Source organism: Cibotium barometz, chromosome 14, assembly GCF_041138505.1.
Source record: "Cibotium barometz isolate CiBa-2024 chromosome 14, ASM4113850v1, whole genome shotgun sequence".
Lineage (NCBI taxonomy): Eukaryota > Viridiplantae > Streptophyta > Polypodiopsida > Cyatheales > Cibotiaceae > Cibotium > Cibotium barometz.
Window position 1 is genome coordinate 58,985,958 of NC_141059.1, and position 20,396 is coordinate 59,006,353.

A 20,396-nucleotide genomic window follows, 5' to 3' on the forward strand; every position below is an offset into this window, starting at 1 on the left:
TTGTTCTATGGGAAAGAATCAACGGTTGTGTCTCACTTGAGGGAAAAAAAGCGATGATCTCTATGAATCAAGTGCAAGTCTCTTCCTTGATTCGATGATATGGCCTACGGGTTCGGTTAGAATAGAAAGGATAGTTAAGGCTCTTGACCCTGTTAGATAAATTTTCTTTAGAAGATTTTCTTGGAGGAATTGCCCATGCTTTGTGGGTGAGAAAATTTTCCCCGGTCTCGATTTCGGAAGAACCGCCGAACTAGTCCCTTACCCGGATATCCGTGGACGAGGCCCTGAGTGGAAGCTCTACCTTGCACAAGAGGTTGCTACTTCTGCTGCTAGCACTCGAGAGTTCGATGCATAGAGGGAGTAGGGGTCTCACATTTACGTAAGTATTCATTAGACATGCATACTATTGACCTTGTTAAATTGTCATCTTAACAAGTCACCTGTAAACAAGACGATGAACAGACATAGTCATGAATGGTTGTTTTTCAGGAAGAACATGGTGTCTCATGTCATCCTCAATGTCGAAGAATACACCCTTGAAATGGATTTGTCGGATAGCTTCGGAAATAGATGTGTATCTCGGGGAACCTGCACTTGATCCTCTCTGAGATCGAGTCATAATAGAAACCATCTCCGTTGCAAGATCAATCATTTGACTCCAATATGTCTCCTTGAAGATGTACTTGCAGAATGACTTATTTGTCAGCCTTCATGCCATGAGCTTCCCATGTGTCCGAATCTGAAGCAAGGAGATTCAACACCTCTTTCTTCCTATATAGTCCATTAAACAATGATACATGTTGTTGCATGCAAAACAATGATCATAGCATGTACAAGACAATGCTATGTGCAAAACAAAAGGCAAGAAAGTGATTTACATAAGAGTAAGGAAAAAGATCATTTACTTCTCGGACCCAATCTTGCTTGTGCATAGGTACCAGAACAAAAGGCAAGAAAGTGATTTACATAAGAGTAAGGGAAAAGATCATTTACTTCTCGGATCCAATCTTGCTTGTGCATAGGTACCAGAACAAAAGGCAAGAAAGTGATTTACATAAGAGTAAGGGAAAAGATCATTTACTTCTCGGATCCAATCTTGCTTGTGCATAGGTACCACAGTTTATCTTCAGTTACTTGTTTCCCCTTTTGCTCAAAGTTAATGGAAAACAACACTCGAAAGAATCCTTCACCATGTATAGGAGTTGCAATGGCAGCAAGCCTATATCCTTTACCTTTCACCAATTTCTCTACCTTCTTTATTGCTGCTCCATGTGCCTCCTCACACTCGTCAAGTGTCATGGTATCTTGGCTTACTTTATTCATCTCCTCCTCATACTTCTTTGCAAACTTATCCTTATTCAATCAATAAAGAAAAATAGAGTCAAATACTAAACAACAATGATTGAGCAGAATAAAAAGCAAGAATGAGCTCATAGATACCTTGAAAATAAACTATGAGAGAACTGCCATGGGACAATTATACCAAGGCTTGTTTTGCCCCTTTATCTCTTTTCTCATCCATGAGAGCAAGGAGCTTTTGCTCATCATTGAAGAAGTACCTCATTAAAGTACCCCTGTCGGACATTCCAACCTTTTGCATAAGAAATATATCATGTGCAAGTGTATGGGCACATGGACCCAAGTAAGCCTAAAAGAAAAATACATTCAGATCCCTAAATATTTTTCTATTCCACAAGAGTCTACGAAGAAAAGGATGCTCACATATATCTTACCTATTAATTTCGGCAAATACAAGCAATATTTCACCTTCTTGAGATTTTTCAAACGTCAAAAAAACTAACAATACACACGAACATGTCGAGATCGAGATGTCTAGTACACTACAATGTTTACTCAATGTATTATACAAAGGGATAACAATTAGAGTAGAGGGAGGGATCAAAGTTGAGTGGATAAATACCTTGCTTGATGTGTTCCATCCATGCCTTACATCTATGGTTTCCGTCCCAAACAAGAAACCTTTTATTGCTCAATATGCTCCACTCTGGTCATGTTGAATCTTTGCCTCAAATTCTTCATTGACTAGATTCCACACTCGGCCCCACAATGCATGATCATCATCATTCACCTCAAGATCAGGCCCATGCCTACTCATAGATACCAAGAAGTTTCCCATGGAAGCACAATAGCCCATAGTATCAAACTTTGTGGCAAGCTTATTGATATTACAACTGACAGTTCTTATTTCCTCATTAACAAGAAGCCTACAAAGAAAGATCGGCGGTGGAGCCCTTCTTTTCTTCATTGACACAGTTTGCAACACATCTTGTAGAATGTCAAGTTTGATCTCTTTGCCATACGTATTGAGATCCACATCTTTTCCTAAAGTAGCTACATCATCATCCTCATTGGCACCGACTTCAGGATTGAGGCCTACTTCACCTTGTTGAACATTAGCCACACTCTCAAGTCCTATCATTACAGATTGAGCTTCAAGCCCTTCATTTGCTTCAACTACAATGTTTTCATCTTGATGTGTTGAAGCCCGACAATGAGACCTTAGTGGATATCTACTAGAGGTTGACATTTCACTGCACACATGGAGGAGACATGCACATTGTATATCAAAACAGATGCTATTAAACATGCATAAGATATTAAACACATAAGAGAAAAATAGTTTTGCGTCCGGGCAGCATAAGGAAAAAATCAATACACCAATGAATGGCTTGTGTTGGGCGTAAGGAAAAAATCAGCACACTATGCCATTGATTGGTGTGTTGATTAGGACCATCAACACAAATTAACAATATGTTTATGGTGGACACTATTTATTCCCAATTCTAGCAGCTGTACTTAATGTAGGGTTTGCCAAGTGTCATCATCAAGTCACAGAAAGAGATAAGATCAACCCCAAGATGGCTTGCACCGAACGTAAGGGAAAAATGGATTGCACCGGGCGTAAGGTATAGAGGATCATCTCTAAGCCATCTCAAAGATGAACAACCAAAAAATGGCTTGCGCCGAGCGCAAGCCTTTGTTTTGATGGAGGTGCATGGCCATGTCTTTGTTTTGATGGAGGTGCACGGCTATGTCTCTAAGGCATCTCAAAGATGAACAACCAAAAAATGGCTTGCGCCTTTGTTTTGATGGAGGTGCAGGGCTATGTCTCTAAGCCATCTCAAAGATGAACAACCGAAAAATGGCTTGTGCCGAGTGCAAGCCTTTGTTTTGATGGAGGTGCAGGGCCATGTCTCTAAGCCATCTCTAAGATGAACAACCGAAAAATGGCTTGCGCCTTTGTTTTGATTGAAGCATTCGACATGCTCTTCAAAATACAGATCACGACTGAAGTACAGTTAGTTGGTGATAAAGGCGATAGTCTTTTACCCCAAACCATAACCAACCAGTATGGCTTTCGTAGCCTTGGGTGAAAGTTTGTGTCGCTGCTCCTCAGGAAATACATGATGTACCAAATACACAAGGCCTTTGCTCTCTATAACAGCTTGCGCCAAGTGCAAGGTCAACAGCTTGTGCTGAGCAGAAGGTCAACAGCTGGTGCCAAGCACAATAGCAAAAGCTTCACCTACTCTTCATCAATAGTTTTGTGCCGGGCGCAAGGTCTAAAACAAATGGGGGCGAAGATCAAACCTCAGCGGCGTGGGGGCGATGAGCTTCAGCAGCGTGGGAGGAGCGATGAGCTTCAGCGGCGTGGGGGCGTGGAAGACCTTCAGCAACAGGGGCGATGAGATCCGCCCCTCAACCTAATAAACCACTGTGTCAACACGTGCATGTTTTAGCCTAAAACTTTGTGACATTTGTTTGGTCTAAAACAAATGGGTTCCTGGGTTGGCATCATGCCCATTGACATGGTTTTGGCCCTAGGGCAAGAATATTATGTAACATTGGTATGAATCTAGATCTGGTGCCATGTCTATATGGTGTTTAGTGATATGGGTTTGGTCCTAATGTCAAAATAATCTAAGACATTGGCATGGATTTAACAACGACAAATTGGGACATCAATGCTCAATCCATCTATGCTTGTAAGACTAGCCGGAATAACAAATAAGCCTCTACTTCAATCCCTTGTAATCATTCTCTGTTTCTGAATACAAGAAAATATTATTTTTTCCTTGTTTGGCCTAGTGAGATAAAAATTTCTAGAGAGTGGTAAATCAATATTGAGATATTTTTGGATAAATAAATTTTACAAATATAAAAAAATGTTTCCTTGAAGCAAAAAATCAAAATAGATTTTTCAAGGTGCAATTGGAATTAAAAATGATTTAGAAGACCTTAGCCATCTAAGGGTCAAGATTTTCTGAAAATTTTGGATTAAGGTTTCTATGGACCAATAAGATTAATCCAAGTGTTGGGATAAGATAGATCCAAAGAATAAAAGAAAATACCCAAAAATGAGTAAATGCCCACATAGATGAAGAGTTGACTAAGTACTAGATTTATTAGTTAAAAACTATGAAGTATTAATAAAAAAAATGAGTATTTTAGAGTAATCATTCATTTTTGACACATTGGTAAGGAGAAAGGGGCCCTTCAAGGAGGCGCCTATTTCATATGTGTGGATGAGTTTTAAACTAAAGAATAATAGGATATTTTTATCTCTCCTCTCTCCTAGATCAAACCAAATAAAAAAGGAAGCCAAACTGGTCCAAAACTTATCCAAATTCAACCAAACTGAAGCTGAAAAATTCTAGAACTCAGTTGGACGCAGTTAGTGGCCTCCCTCATCTATAAATAGACCCTCATTCTTTTGTATTCTCATCTGTGAACTAAACTATGTCGGTATTACTCTAAGATAAGCTTATTTTCTATTATCCTCTAAAAATCCTCTATAAATTGAAGAGATTGGAGCTTCTCTCTCTCTTCAATCTTCCTTTGTGACTTCATCAACATACCAAACCAATTTATTGATTGGGGGCCTCTACTTTGATCAAAGAATCAAGCAATCTAGAAGGTAAAATGTGGTTTATGGTCTTTTTTCTTTAATCTTCAAATGTTTCTCTCTTCTCAACCCCTCTCAAGCTTGAGAAGCATTCAATTGAAAGGCTTTTTCATACAATTGAAGGGAATTTCTAGTAATCCATTTTTTAATGTTAAAAGAGTAATCCCCATGACAATGGGAATCCATGTATTTCAATAAAGTAAGAGAAAAATTGGGAAGCTAAAATAATGTGTATTTTATTTAAAAATTGAAGAAGGATTTTAGTTGAATTTATCTTTTTGCATAGATAAGTTTAAATGATTAAAGAGGAATTCCCACCATATTGGAATTCAAATATTTAAATGAGGAAAGTGTAATTCCTAGTGTAAAGGAATTAATGGAGATTTTTATTTAAATTTTAAGAGAAAATTTAGTTAAATTTATCTTTTTGTATAGATAAGTTTAAATGATGAAAGAGAAATTCCCACCATATTGGAATTCAAATATTTAAATGAGGAAAGTGTAATTCCTAGTGTAAAGGAATTAATGGGTATTTTTATTTAAATTTTAAGAGAAAATTTAGTTAAATTTATCCTTTTGTATAGATAAGTTTAAATGATGAAAGAGGAATTCCCAACATATTGGAATTCAAATATTTAAATGAGGAGTGTAATTCCTAGTGTAAAGGAATTAATGGAGATTTTTATTTAAATTTTTAAGAGAAAATTTAGTTTATCTTTTTGCATAGATAAGTTAAAATGATGAAAGAGGAATTCCCACCATATTGGAATTCAAATGTTTAAATGAGAAAAGTGGAATTTTTATCTTAATGGAACTAATGGATATTTTTATGTAATTTTTGATAGATTTAGTTTATGGTAAAAGAGGAATTCCCATGATAATTGGATTGCACTCATTAAAATGAGAAAAAGAGGGATTTCAAGTTTATTCAAAGAAAAAAAAATAGGTATGATATTTAGTTAAAAAGAATAATTTTTATGATAATTAAAAAAGATGGATTGGAATTAAATTTTAGTGTCAAAAGATGAATTTCCACCATAATTCTACCTAATGAATTAAGGTTGAGAAATTATGTGATAGAAGGAATATCTTTGGATATTTTAATTGGTAAAATCACTAAATGGATATTTACCCAAAACTAGATATTTATCTAAAGAGAATCCTTGTAGAACTAAACCGAATGAATTTAGTTAGATTATGAGAGGGACGGACAGTAAACCTAATTGTCTATCTGTCGATCTGAATCAAGTAAAAATTTTGTGATGACCAATTCCAGTTTCTAATCACAAAGAATAGATTATCGGAACTAAACTAGTTTCTCTTGGCCGAACTCACCAAGAATCTAGTTGGATAATCAGACTGAATGATGGGTAGATTACCCTGATGAGAGATCAAGGATCCTCATTATGAAACTGGAAATTATGAAAAAAGGGTTTTTGGAACCAATCTCAAATTGGAATTTTATTTTCATTGGAACCTCTGTTTTTTTATTCAAAGGACTTTTTTACGCCTGGAGGAAGCATTTGGCTTATGTTTTTCTAAGAGGAGGTTTGTTGGAACAGCTGGCGGGGAGTCGTCAACAACAAGGGACATCGCTCGCAGCAAAGCCTGTCGAGGTCTTGACCAGCCTCGGTACAGATAAAATGGTGCACTTTCGGTACGATGAGCGAGGACCGACGAAGCGGTCCTTGAGTGAAGTACTAGGACACCTAAGGAGGATCCTAGAGGGTTCTGACCAGGCAATGCACGGGCTCACGATTGCTGGGACACCCATGCGTACATCGAGGAAGATTTCAGATGGACTAAAATGAAAGATTTTTGGGAACCAAATTTTGATACTCGGTCTCGTTGGTTGGCTAGTTGGTCTTCAACGGAGAGTCCAGAGGATATTATTGTAATACAATGGACTCAAAATTTTGAAAAATGATGATCAGAAGTATTATGATTTCTATTGAAGGATTGTTTTAAAGCCAGTCGAATCTGTTATAAATGGTAATTTCATATTGGGTGTGTACGTGGTACGCCTACCTTAATTTTTGCATGAATCGCCGCGGCTAGGGGGCCTGGGAACTCTTTTCCTCGGTACTCGGGCAAAAACACAACCAAATCTTTATAAAGGAATCCCACCTAACCCATGGGCCGGATGAGGCTGCATCGAAGGATTCCTAAGAAACAACTAGATATGACTAGTTACGTTAATTAGATTAAAGCCTGAGAGAAGACCTTATTCTGTGGGAGAGGGGATCAACGGGGCTTGTGCCTCGTAAATGAGGGAAAAAGCGGTGATTCCATGGACCAAGTGCAATTCTTCTTGATCTGACCATGTGACTTCAGGTTTGGTCAGATCAGTTTACCTAGTTAAAACCTTGACTCGTTAGAGTAATTCCTCCGTTAGAAGATTTTTCCCTTGGCGGAATCGCCCGTGCCTTCTGGGTGAGGGGAGTCTTCCGGCCCCGATCTCGGAGGGACCGCTCAGCTAGCCTCTCATCCCGAACATCCGTGGGCGAGGCCCCGAGTGTAGACCCCCGCCCTGTGCTCGCGGGAGGCCGACGCCGCTTCCGCCCCCGTCGGGGCAGGGCACCGCCGGCTAGGGGGCAGGGGCCTCATAGCAGCTGGTATCAGAGCTTTGTTGAAAGCTAATAAGGATAAATAAACTCTTACCAAAAATTGATAATTAAAAAAACTCAGAAAAAGCATTTTTCATAATGTATTTTCATTCCATAAGTCTCATTAATAAAGATTTTTTAATCAAAGAAATTATTTTTTTAAGACGGAAGTTCCATACTTATTTGGTATTCCCGACCTCACCCAGTCACAAGACATGACTACGTTTGCCTTCGAGTATCTCATCTCTTTCGCTGCAACTCAAACAAGCTGAGTCAGACTCGCACGCCATTTCAAGGATTTATATTTTCCTGACCTAGCAGAGAGACGACAGTATAAGTGGTTTGCAGGGGCAGTATGTCCACGCCTCTTGCGACCAGCATGGAATGCTGAGGCAGAACCTCTCATTGGCCATGATTCTGATGAAGCTGAAAGTGGTACATGGCGTCATTTTATATCATTCAACACCTCGAAATTTCAGACTTTCATGCCAAATCTACAGACTCCTTAGTCGCTTTACTCCTAAGGAGAAGAGAATAGTTCCCTTTGGCAGTAAGAGAATGGTTGTATCAGGGCATGGCTATGGCCCAGTACCATCGTCTTATGCATCTCCTGAGGGAGATTTTGATTTCTGGAGCTGAGCTGCTCTATGTACATATTGTAACTTTTATATAAATAAAGAAATGTTTTCTGGAGAAAAATTCCCTATTGCATAAGTGATTGTTTATGGAGACGAACTGATAAAGAAAAATCTGTTACCGGACATATGTCATAGATCTCCAATACGATCATTTATTTTGTTTAAGAAATTATTTTTCGAATCCCTTAAGTCTTAGGATCTCATATCAAAATAAACATTTAATAATATATCATTTTTGGCAGAATCATGAGACGAGAAAATCGTGGCCTTCAGCCAAACCCTTGCTCTAAAGATGATGATCTTGACCCTGACGTTCGCAAGGCTTTTCATAGAACCCAGCTAGGACCCTTCAAAGGAGAAGGGGAGAACCTGGGTGAGGCTGTGGAGAAATGGGGATGCTGCCATGTCATAACTAGTCATTAAAAGCAAATATTTCATGGGGAGATCCTATTATTTTTTTAATAACTAAAATGAGATTATTTTAACACGTTTTGTCCTTTTTTAAATCTTAAATTATCTTCTAAAAAACGAACAACTTCATTATGAGTTTTTTAACCTTCATCTTCTTCCTTGCTCGCAACATATTCTCTTCCTTGCTCGCAACATATTCGCACCGCGAATGCAAGGCTCATTTTGGCTGAGAGAGAAGCACTTAGGCACGAGGCCCATTTAGGCTTACAGAGACAGTAAGTGAATGAGTCTTTAAGTACTTTTCTACTATTCCTTGAAATGTTTTCTCTCCTTGCTACTATGAATGCCACTATGACCTTTGGAGATGCCTCTGGACATAGCCTTTATGTTCCTTAAATGGTTGATGGGAAAGGTGTTATTAGTAGAAGGTTCCTTGAGAGCAAGCTTCAACATGGCCATGTTTTTGTAAACTTCAGTGCTATAATAGATAATGCCTCTTCAGAGCATCTTGTGACTCCTTTAAGTGAACACATAGACATTGAAGGGAGTATCTAATACATCTTGGAATCAAGCTTATCCTTGGCATATAACGTTGTTTCCTACCATTTGCAAGATGGGGACAATCCCATCACATCAAAGAAAGGTTCTGAGCATATAGTTGTGGAGGATTCTACATCAGAAGATGATTTAAAGTATCAAACAGTAATGAAAGATGGTAAAGCAAAATCTTGTGGAATCTATATTTACTTTGACCTAAAATTCATGCCCTTAATCCTTAAGCCACCTGTCATGTAAAAGCAAACAATGCTGGACGAACAATGTGTCATGTGTTTTATCATCAAAGATATAGAAGTAATGAATCTTTTTCACATCATCTTTATTAGCATGAATATGAGTAATGACAGCAAGGTGCGACTCATTCTTGATCTGTCATCCCCTACCAACTTCAAAGGAGTCTAGTGTTTCATGGGACATGTTGGTTATTACCGGTATTTTATCTTTATGTATGCTAACATAGCTCGTCCCCTTTATTTTGAATGGATAGGGAGTGCCAACATAGCTCGTCCCCTTTATTTTGAATGGATAGGGAGTGCCAACATGCATATGATACCCTAAAAAAGCCATTGGCAAGTGCTCCCATTTTGAGATTCCCTAATTGGGAAATCATATTCCATGTCCACATAGACGCCTTCACTTAAACTACCACAACCGTTCCAAATTTTGTTCAATTTGCCACAACTCTTCCACCTTTTGTTCAACTTTTCATGGCTGCACCAACCCACAAATGAAGTGCCAAGGCTATTCCATCATCAAACCCAAGTGCCACGACTATTTTGAAAGTGCGACAACTGCACCAAATTTTTCTCAAATCACCACATCCGTACCATTCCCCCACATGAAGTGCCACACCTATTCCATCCTCAGCAAAACTTGGTACGCCCGTTCCAAGAACTGCCACACCCATACCAAATCTAAACCTAGATTCCATGCCCATACCATTCAGGTTGCCAACGGCAGTGTCCTTTTGGAAAAGTATATATATGGGCCCCCACCCCGTCATTTCCTCATTTTTACCTCTCAATGTAACCAGACTCTTTCCAATTTTTCTCTCAAGCCTTCCTGTGCTCACACCCTCTATCCCCCTTAGCCGACACCTCAAAATCCTCCATGGAGGTCCTCCACCACCCTATTCTCAGGAAGAAGCACCCAATGGGGGGACTCTAAGAGGAATATGCCCGCCACCCCACACAGCTATCACATTTGGGGGAGCCTCTCATGAAGCAGATGAGTGCTCACATTGTACACTCATTGATGAAGAATAACCATAAAGTTGAGAATAAGCTCTTTTATTTCACAAGGCCATGTTATAGGGTAGTAGGAGTCGGCCCCACAATGGTAACACATCTGGATCTCAGAGGTTTGCCAAAAATGGAGCCATGGGGGCCAGATCTCTATAACTGCCTCTATTTCACAGAAACATATGATGCCAACTTGCACACATGTGAAGTCCTTGACAATGAAGGGTAGCCATAGAGAGTGCAATCGAGCATGGATTTAATCAGAGATGCCCTCCAGCTCCCCCGCATAGACCAACCTTACGTGCAACTAACTAACACTCCCAAGTTGACCAAGGGCACTTACAAAGGTGCAACCAACAAAGACGGGGTCAAATGGGCCAATATCACACAGGAGGAGTTGGTAATGCCAGCAAGGGCACTAGAGTTTCTTTTGACTACTAGATGGAAATAACATTCTCAACAATGAGAAGGAGCAGCAGCTTGGGCAGGCCATCTTGACTATCACCGAACTTTAGCAATAGATCTAGCAAGATCAAGAAGCCACACAGAGGGCCCACCACAATCTCTCTTTAGCCCAAGCCATTGCCAAAGACTCCCAAAATCGAGCTATTGTTGTAGAGGAAGCCCTCACAAAGACACAAAACGATTTCCAACAATACAGGGAGATCTCGGAGGATACATTTCGTGAGATGGAGGCCACATTGGATGCAGCAAAAGCCAAAGTACCATAACCCCCACCAACACCACCTGCTCCTTCCTCTAGTGCAACTGAAAGAAAGGTGGATGCCCTAATGAATACAACCACAAAACTACCCCTACTCGCCCTCCCCCCACAAAACCCCTTCTAGCTCCTTGACCTCCACTACCAGAGTGTCTGGCTCAATCTGCTCTAGCACAACGTTTTTCTGGACGAGCCCCTCTCCCACCAAAACCTATAATTATACCCAAACCCTCTCTCCCAAAGCACCAGCACCAGCACCACCCAACCATCCCCACTCCCAACCCCCATCTGGTACCTCAACACTACCCCTATTGCCTCCCCCAATCATCTTCCCCCATTCATTTTCCTACCCCACCTCCCTCACCAAACCCACCCTCACCTCCCTCTTTGTCCTTGAATTTGGGAATGCACACATTGTTCCAAGATATCCCTTCAACCTCAGCAAAGCCCCCACCACTAATTGATGGCAACCTCACCATGGGAGCCATTACATTGCCTACCCATCCAACCTCGTCACTGACTAATCAACCCTCCCACCCACCCTAGAAGAAGGTCATCCTAGAAGAAGGTGAAATTCTACCACCACCGCTTGAGCGTGAGGAGGTTGACCCTTTGCTCAATTCACTCAATTGGTGGGGCCCTCTTGACAGAACAAAGTTCAAGCAGGCCATCCAAATCCTTCTCGGTCGACAACTCCAGGCAGCACCGATCACCCGCATCATGGATTGCATGGAAATCCATGTCCTTTATGTCCGTACATTGAGGCCAACCATCGGACCTGGCGGTAGGAGTATCCACCATGACAGCGTGGAGGCTATCATCAGCCACCCACCATTGCTCGCCCCATAACTTTTGATCTCATGGATGAGAATCCAGCTTAGAGGCAACCCTTTTTACTCAAGCCATTCATTTGAGAGACATATTGCAAGGAGCCGCGACCCCTTCGCATAAACCTAGAGTACCTACCAATCTGCAGGCAGATGGAGGGCTTGGAACCTCTTCCATGAGGAGCATCAAAAGAACCTAAAGTTTTAACTTTCCGTGGTTCGCTCCTCCAACACCCTAGCGCTTCCACAAGTTCATATGGAGATATGATCACGTTCCCAACTGAGCCGATGATAGAAACAATCAGATTCTTCAACTTGATCATCATGCTGCTGGAGGCGTTTCCTGACTGGGACCACTACCATGAAGACGCGCTGGGCTTAGCTTTCAATATCAACAAAGGGCAAATGCTTAAAAAGATATTTGGATACTATGAGCGCATCATGTGGATGCCTACTTGGTACCTCTAGACGTTCGAGCACATGATGGAGACAACATTTTGGACCAGCTATTGAGTCATCCATCGAGCACCCCCTACTCCTATCTCACGCTGCGAATTTATCTGCACTTATTCAATCCTCTGAGGATGCTCTGAGGATGGACTTGAATTAGAGAGGGGTATTTTAACAACTCTGGTTAACATTACTTTTTAAGTGTGGCTATGCTTAGAGAGGGGTATTTTAACAACTCTGGTTAACATTACTTTTTAAGTGTGGCTATGCTTAGAGAGGGGTATTTTAACAACTCTGGTTAACATTACTTTTTAAGTGTGGCTATGCTTATTGTAACTCATCTTTTGTAACTGCACAAAGTGCTTAATGTAAAAGAGACATGGGATGGCTGAGCTTATAACTTGTGTAATGCCCGTCATAGGAAAGACTTGTACATAGAGCTAGGAAGACTAGTTTTGGGCCCCCAATTGTAAATGGGCGGCCGACCATTGTAAACTATGAGCTCTTGTATATAAGACATTTGATGAAATATGAAAAGGGACAATCCAATTAGTCTCATCTGAGTTTCATCTCTTTCTCTCTCTCTCTCTCTCTCTCTCTCTCTCTCTCTCTCTCTCTCTCTCTCTCTCTCTCTCTCTCTCTCTCTCATGAGCATATGGATGTATGCTTGATTATTGTGCTTGCATGCTTGATTGTTGATGTGTGCTTGTACGGTTGGTGATGCTCTAGCTTCTCTCCCCTCTCTTTACTCTCTACCAAGTCCCTCTTGCACACATGTGGCATGGAGTGAAGGTTGAGCTTTCCATAGATCCATCCTTCTTGCTCTCTACACCTAGCTATTGAATCTCTACTGGGTGACACAAGTAGAGGTGGAGTGAGCCTCTAGCGCTTCACATCAAGGAGTTAACTCTCATAAGCACTGGCTAAGTGCACCTCTCTGAACTCAACCCTTACATGTTGTTTCTATTCATCTCTCTCTCTCTCTCTCTCTCTCTCTCTCTCTCTCTCTCTCTCTCTCTCTCTCTCTCGTGTGCAAGGTAGTATGTTAGAATTAATAGGAAGTCAGCATCAACATTCTGATTCGGATTCCAGTCAATTATGTGTAGATGGGGAGGTTTCAGGTCAGCTAAGGTCATATGAGGGGTTTAAAGGGGAGATCTAAGTTGTGGAAGGTCAAAGCTGACTTGGGAGGACCATTGGAGTAGTCAGCTGGGATAGTTTGAAAAGGTTTATGTCAGCAGAGGATCAGGAGACATCAGCTGAGTAGATTGATGCTTTGATTTGGTGTTTATATTGGTGTTTAAAATGTTCTTATGACAAGATGTAAGCTTTTTGAGATTTGAAATGTGATTTTTAGGAGAAAACAAGTGTTTTTTGTTGTTGTTATTAGCTATTTGTTTTCTCAAATGCCATTTGTTTTGTTTTCCCATATTGTAATGGTTGTTTCATGCTTTACGCTCTCTCTCATATGAGACTGAAAATTTCTCTGTCATGTAGATGGACCTATTCAAGAGATTTAAGTCAACCTATCCCCATGTTCAGATCTTGTTGAGATGCTTTTAGGGGATGAAGCCCTATTTCATACAACAATTGAAAGATAGATATACTTATTGCTGTGCATAGCTCACGTGTAAATGATGTTTCTCAAGGATGTTTTCAATTATATGTGTCAAAGGCTTCATGATAGAACATGCATGTGTACTTTCTCTATTTGTGTCAAAAGTGTGGGCAATTTTACCTATGCAGCAGCTCATTCTCTTTATAGTGGCATCACGTCTATTTGGCAGCCTTTGCTTTGCACAAAAGCTGATGATTATGCGTTTCATGACAGAAAATATATTTTTGGAGTGTGTTCTCATTGTGGCACAAAAAAGCTGGCTTTGTGTCCAATTGAGACAAGCAATATATAATTCTTGCTGCCTATTAAGGTGTTTCAAGACATAGAACGAGTCAATGAGGATGGTGTAAAGAAAAAGAGAAAAGATGTCATAGTGGTGCAAATGGGATGTTTGGATTTCATATCCTTTTTCAAAGACAAAATCAAGAGCTTCATGGTGCATAACTTCATCTATAGGTGGCAAGCTCAATAGTTCAAAGACTGTATGACAAGGATTCCTAATGACGTAGTGCTCTCAGTGATTAACTTTGCAGAGAACTACTCATTGAAACCAATACCAATTGGAATGGAGTGATCAGCTCTGATACTAATTGGAATGGAGTGAATTATAAAGCTAAAATTAGGGACAAATCATCATGGATTAATATAAGATTAAGGATAATCTCATACAATGGCCATGATGCCTAAGTGATCTTGGCACATTAGCCATTGCTAAATTGGCACATTGATGTGCCATTTTTGTCAAAAACTTGTCATCTGCATAGGGACCTACTCATGTCTAGCATATTACATATTTTCACGGGATAATACACATACAAGGCTAATGATTCATGTTGGAACACATCTACATGAGGTTCAAGTTGGCACATCAAGAAAAGACATTCAAAAAGTAAAGAACCTTGTTGAGAATGCTGTCAAAGCAGAGAGAGGAGTATGTCCATGAAAAATTCAAATGTCAATTGCCAAAAATATCATTAAGGACATTGTAATGAAGGATAGCAGAAAGAAAGAGGAACTCTTTGGAGACAAAGAATTATCAAACTTCCTTAATGCCCCTTAGCGCAAACATGTAAGACCCCTGCCCCCTCCGTGATGCACCCTCCGAGGGCACTGGCGACGGAAGCAGCGTCAGCCTCTCACACACGGGGTAGGGATCCACACTCAGGGCCTCGCCCACGGATATCCGGACAAGAGACTAGCCCGGCGGTTCCTCCGAAAACGAACCCGGAAAAACTTTCCTCGCCCGGAAGGCATAGGTGATTCTGCTAGGTTAATCATCTAACGGGAGAATTAATCTAATGAGTCAAAGTCTTATCTATTCAAACTGATCCGACCAAACCTGAAGTCACATGGTCAAATCAAAGAAGAGACTTGCACTTGGTCTATAGAATCGTCGCTTTTTTCCTCCTTTAAAATGAGGCACAGCCGCTGATTTCCTCCCACAGAACAAGGGTCTTCTTAGGACTTAATCTAACTAATGAACTAATCGTAGCTTATTTGTATCACAGGAATCCCCCGATCTAGCCTAACCCCAATCGGCCCATGTGTTATTAGCCAACCGCCCAACCACTGTATTGGTAGGATTCCTTTATAAAAAATTGGTTATGTTTTGCTTGGGTACCGAGGAAAAGAGTTCCCAGCCCCCCTAGCTGGCGTTTCAAGCAAAATTTCAGGTAGGCATACCACATACACACCCAATATGAAATTGCCATTATAACAGATTCGACTGTCTTTAAAACAATCTTTCAATTAAAATCATAGTATTGCTGATCATAATCCTCCAAAATATTGAGTCCATTGTTTTACAACTCCATCTTCGTGGGGTAGTTTTGATAGACTAACCAAAGTTGCCCATCTGATTCCTGTAAAAAAAACCTACACTGCAGTGGATGTGGCCAGAGTGTTTCTCAAGGAAATCTTCAGATTGCATGGCCTACCCAAGAGAATAGTAAGTGATCGAGATCCCAAGTTCACGTCAAGATTCCGCACTGCATTTTTCGAAGCAGTAAGGAACCTTCTTGGATCTCAGCACCACCCCGAGACCGATGGTCAAACTGAAAGGGTGAACCAAGTAATCAAAGATATACTTCGGTCATGCTGTGGGGTGGCAGGGAACCCAAGAAGTGGCTAAGCTATCTGCACACCTAGTCGAATTCGCCTACAATGCTTCTTATCACCGAAGTATTGGGATGAGCCCTTTCAAAGCTCTGTATGGACAAGATTGCTTAACTCCATTAACTTGGTCCGCCGACCCATTGATTAGGGTCGAGATGTCCAGATAGATGCTTGATGACATGGAGGAGCAGATGCAGTCAATTCACAAAGATATAAAAGCTTCCCAAGATAGACAGAAGCAGTATGCAGATAAGAAGAGGACAGACAAAAAATTCGAAGAAGCAGATATGGTCTTCATTCGAGTATGCCCCAAAAGAAGTTCTCTATCTCTTGGAAAGTACAAGAAGTTATCCCCCAGATATTGTGGACCATATCTGATCACAAAGAACGTAGGTGACTTAGCCTACGAGCTTCTTTTGCCTCCTCGTCTCAAAGTACATAATGTATTTCATGTCAGCCTTCTTAAAAAGTATATACCAAGCCCGAATCATGTGCTTGATGATGAAATCTTAACTTCTTCAACCCAAGGGCAAATGGAACTCCAACCTGAAGAAATCCTTGATGTTCGAGAAAGGGTTCTCACGAATAGCATTCTGAGAGAATTGTTGGTCAAATGGAAGTTCTATCCTTTTGAAGATGCCACCTAGGAGAGAAAGAAACCGAATTGTTGCGGGATTACCCCCAGTTTGCGAGATGAGAACATCTTGCGTTTTTCAAGTGGGAGAGAATTTAAGATTCCTCCCCAGTCCCTCAAGATGTCCAGTATCTTCCCGTGTAATCAAATCCCTCTTCAAAAATATAAAAGATCTTGTTTCTACCTATTTTTACCTAGAGAGAGAAAATGTTCTAGAGAGAGGTTATTCAAATTTTAGATATTATGGGATGGAAAAATATATCTTCTTATTAAAATAAATTCCCCCGAAACAGAAGTTCAAAAAGATTTTCAAAAGGTGCATTAGAAATCAATTATAATCTGTTTAAAAGGCCTTATCCTAGGGGTCCAAATTTTCGAAAAATTTCAAATTAAGGTTCTGAGGGGCCAATCAGATTCATCCAAATGTAGGGAGGAGATAAATAGAGGAAATAAAGAAAATCCCTCCAAAAATGAGTAAATACTCACATAAGATGAAGAGTGGACTAAGGACCAAAGGAAATACTAAAAAAATGAACTTTTCACAGAGTGGGGATTCTCCCTCATGAACTTTTCACACCTCAGAGTGCGGATTTTCCCTCATTAAGGAGGCTCCTATTTCACATGTGTGGTGGAGTTTTAAATTCTCAAATATTGAGATATTTTATCTCTCCTCTCTCCTCTCTCTTAATTCAAGTCTAGTTCCAAAAGTAAGCTAAACTGACCCAAAAATGGTAAAAAATTGACCAAACTGATCTGGAAAATTCTAGAATCAGTTTGCTTAGTTTTAGAAGCTCACTTTTTTCTATAAATAGAATCCTCCCCCTTTGTAGAAGCTTAATAGTGTTTTATGCACTGTTACTCTACTCCTCCCCTAGAGCCAAAAACTGTGAATTTCTTAATAATTCATTAGTTTTTTACCATTCCCTCTTTTAAAGAATTGGTGGCCACTCTTGTTGCAAACAAGAGAAGATCCCTCAAACCATCAAGCCAAAGAAAAGCTCTCAAAAATTCATGTAAGCTAGAAATCCTACTTTTTCTTTATTCTTTTTTTAATGGTTTTCTAATTTTTGTTTTCTTTGAAATGTAAAATGATGCTATGCCTTGTTGGAAAGGCTTTCCCCCTCTCTCATTCTTAAATTGAGCCTTTCTTTATCCTAGATAAGTAAACTAATTGTTGGAATTAAACTTTTCATATTATTTCTCTTTTAAAAGTGAAATTTGATTAGTTTAGAATGCTTTAAACCATTTGGGGATAATTTTTAAGTGACTTAAGGATAGGAAAATTTGAAAAATGGTCAGCCATACAAAGGAGATTATGGTAAAATTTTCTTAAATTTTGTGAAATAAGTTTTATCTTTTATTATTCAAAAAGAGTAATCCCCATCGTTTGTGTATTCTAAAAGTGTTATTTTCATTCTAGGCATAGAAAAATGCATAGTAGAAATATTTTTGTTATAAAAGTGTTATTTCCATTAAAATGAAATTCTATGCATAGAAAGATGCATATTGCTTTTTTAGAAAGATGTATATTGGATATTTTTTATTATTATAAAAGTGTTACTTTCACCAATATTAATTTTATGCATAAAAGATTTTTTTTAAATAAAAGTGTTACTTTCATCAAGATTGATTTTTATACATAAATAGATGCATGAAAGAAATTTTTTTATTATAAAAGTGTTACTTTCATCAATATTGATTTTTATGCATAAATAGATGCAATAAAAGAATTTCTTTTATTATAAAAGTGTTACTTTCATCAAAATTGATTTTTATGCATAAATAGATGCATAAAAGAATTTTTTTAATTATAAAAGTGTTACTTTCACCAATATTGATTTTATGCATAAATAGATGCATAAAAGAATTTTTATTATAAAAGTTTTACTTTCATCAATATTGATTTTTATGCATAAAAGATTTTTTTAATTATAAAAGTGTTACTTTCATCAATATTGAGTTTTATGCATAAATAGATGCATAAAAGAATTTTTTTATTATAAAAGTTTTACTTTCATCAATATTGATTTTTATGCATAAATAGATGCATAAAATAATTTTTTTATTATAAAAGTGTCACTTTCATCAATATTGATTTTTATGCATAAATAGATGCATAAAATATTTTTTTATATAAAAGTGTTACTTTCATCAATATTGACTTTTATGCATAAATAGATGCATAAAAGAATTTTTTTAAATAAAAGTGTTACTTTCATCAATATTGATTTTTATGCATAAATAGATGCATAAAAGAAATTTTTTTATTATAAAAGTGTTACTTTCATCAAAATGGATTTTTATGCATAAATAGATGCATAAAAGATTTTTTTTATTATAAGTGTTAGTTTCATCAAAATTGATTTTTATGCATAAATAGATGCATAAAAGGATTTTCTTTTATATAAAAGTGTTATTTCCATAGAAGTTGGATTTTATGCATAAATAGATGCATACATAATTTTTTTTAAAATCAAAATGAGAGTTCTCTTTAATCATTGTTTAAATCCCATGAATATTGATAAATGAATAAGTAAATACTCTATGAAAGAAAATTCTACTGTTTCATATTCTCTAGGATGGTAATGAGAAAATTCAGAAGATCTATCGAAGTCAGAATTTTAGATAAATGATTAATTTATTCCCCATAGGAATACGTGTTTAGTTTTGAATTCAGTTAAGCAAAATACTTAATGAATGAAATTCAGTAAAGTAGTAATTGAAATATTACCCTTCGAGAAAGATAGTTCAGGGAGAACCTTTCTAGACTCGAACCCTGAATCAGACTATGACCACCACGACTTAATCTCCTTTGTCAGTTTCAAGAAAAGACGATGTGACCAGTTCAGAAAAATTCAATCAAATCACCCACCGAATCTAAAATTAAATTGAGACCTTTGATTTTGATCTGAGGATCAAGATTACAGAATTCGAGGAATTTTGCTTGGGAATCCAAACCTGTGATCTAGAAGTCTTGGGATACGGAATTAAGATATACTCATTGTATTCAAAAGAAAATCAAAACTGAAAACTTGCATAGAAACCTTGTTTTCTTAAAGGACTCTTATGCCAGAATGCTGGAGGGAGCAGTTAGTATATGTTTTTTTCTAAGGGAAGTTCGGTTGCAACGGCTAGCGATGGGGAGTGTTCAAAGGATAGCTCATGCGGCAAAAACCTGCCTAGGTCTTGACTAGCCTGGGTATGCTGAAAAATGGTGTGCTTTCGGTACGATAGGCAAGGGCCGACGAAGCGGTCCCTGAGTAAAGTGCCAGGACACCTAAGGAGGATCCTGAAGGGTTTTGACCAGGCGATGCACAGGCTCGTGGTGCTTATTAGGACACCCATGCATATATCATGGAAGATATATATATGTATGATGACGAGAAAATTATTGTAATCTATTACTGGTTTGCTGACCTGCTGGTCTCAACGGAGAGTACTGTTTTGTGAGAAACAAGGATTGAATGGAAATTTTGAGTTATGACATCTGTAACCAATAATTGTTTGTGAATGGATTATTTTAAAAGTTAAAGTTTAAAGAGGAGTGTGTGTGTATCTGTATTCTAAAGCAAAAGTTAAGAAAGGCATTGAATTATGGGTGGGTGAGTACTTGTCTAGTTCTACCAATTCCAACAGTGGTTGGGCGGTGG

At 38.7% G+C, this 20,396-nt stretch overlaps 1 protein-coding gene across 1 annotated transcript; it reads right to left on the reverse strand.

Moving 5' to 3' along the window:
* Positions 1-976: 976 nt before the first annotated feature.
* On the reverse strand, positions 977-10,143 carry LOC147632236 (uncharacterized). The gene is made up of 6 exons (XM_086808013.1): positions 9,993-10,143; positions 3,613-3,689; positions 3,352-3,497; positions 1,922-2,552; positions 1,441-1,574; positions 977-1,353 (listed from the first exon to the last, which is right to left on the reverse strand). The coding sequence occupies exons 1-4, from the start codon at positions 10,141-10,143 to the stop codon at positions 1,991-1,993; spliced, it is 936 nt and encodes a 311-aa protein (XP_086664139.1). The 3' UTR covers positions 977-1,353; positions 1,441-1,574; positions 1,922-1,990.
* Positions 10,144-20,396: the final 10,253 nt, after the last annotated feature.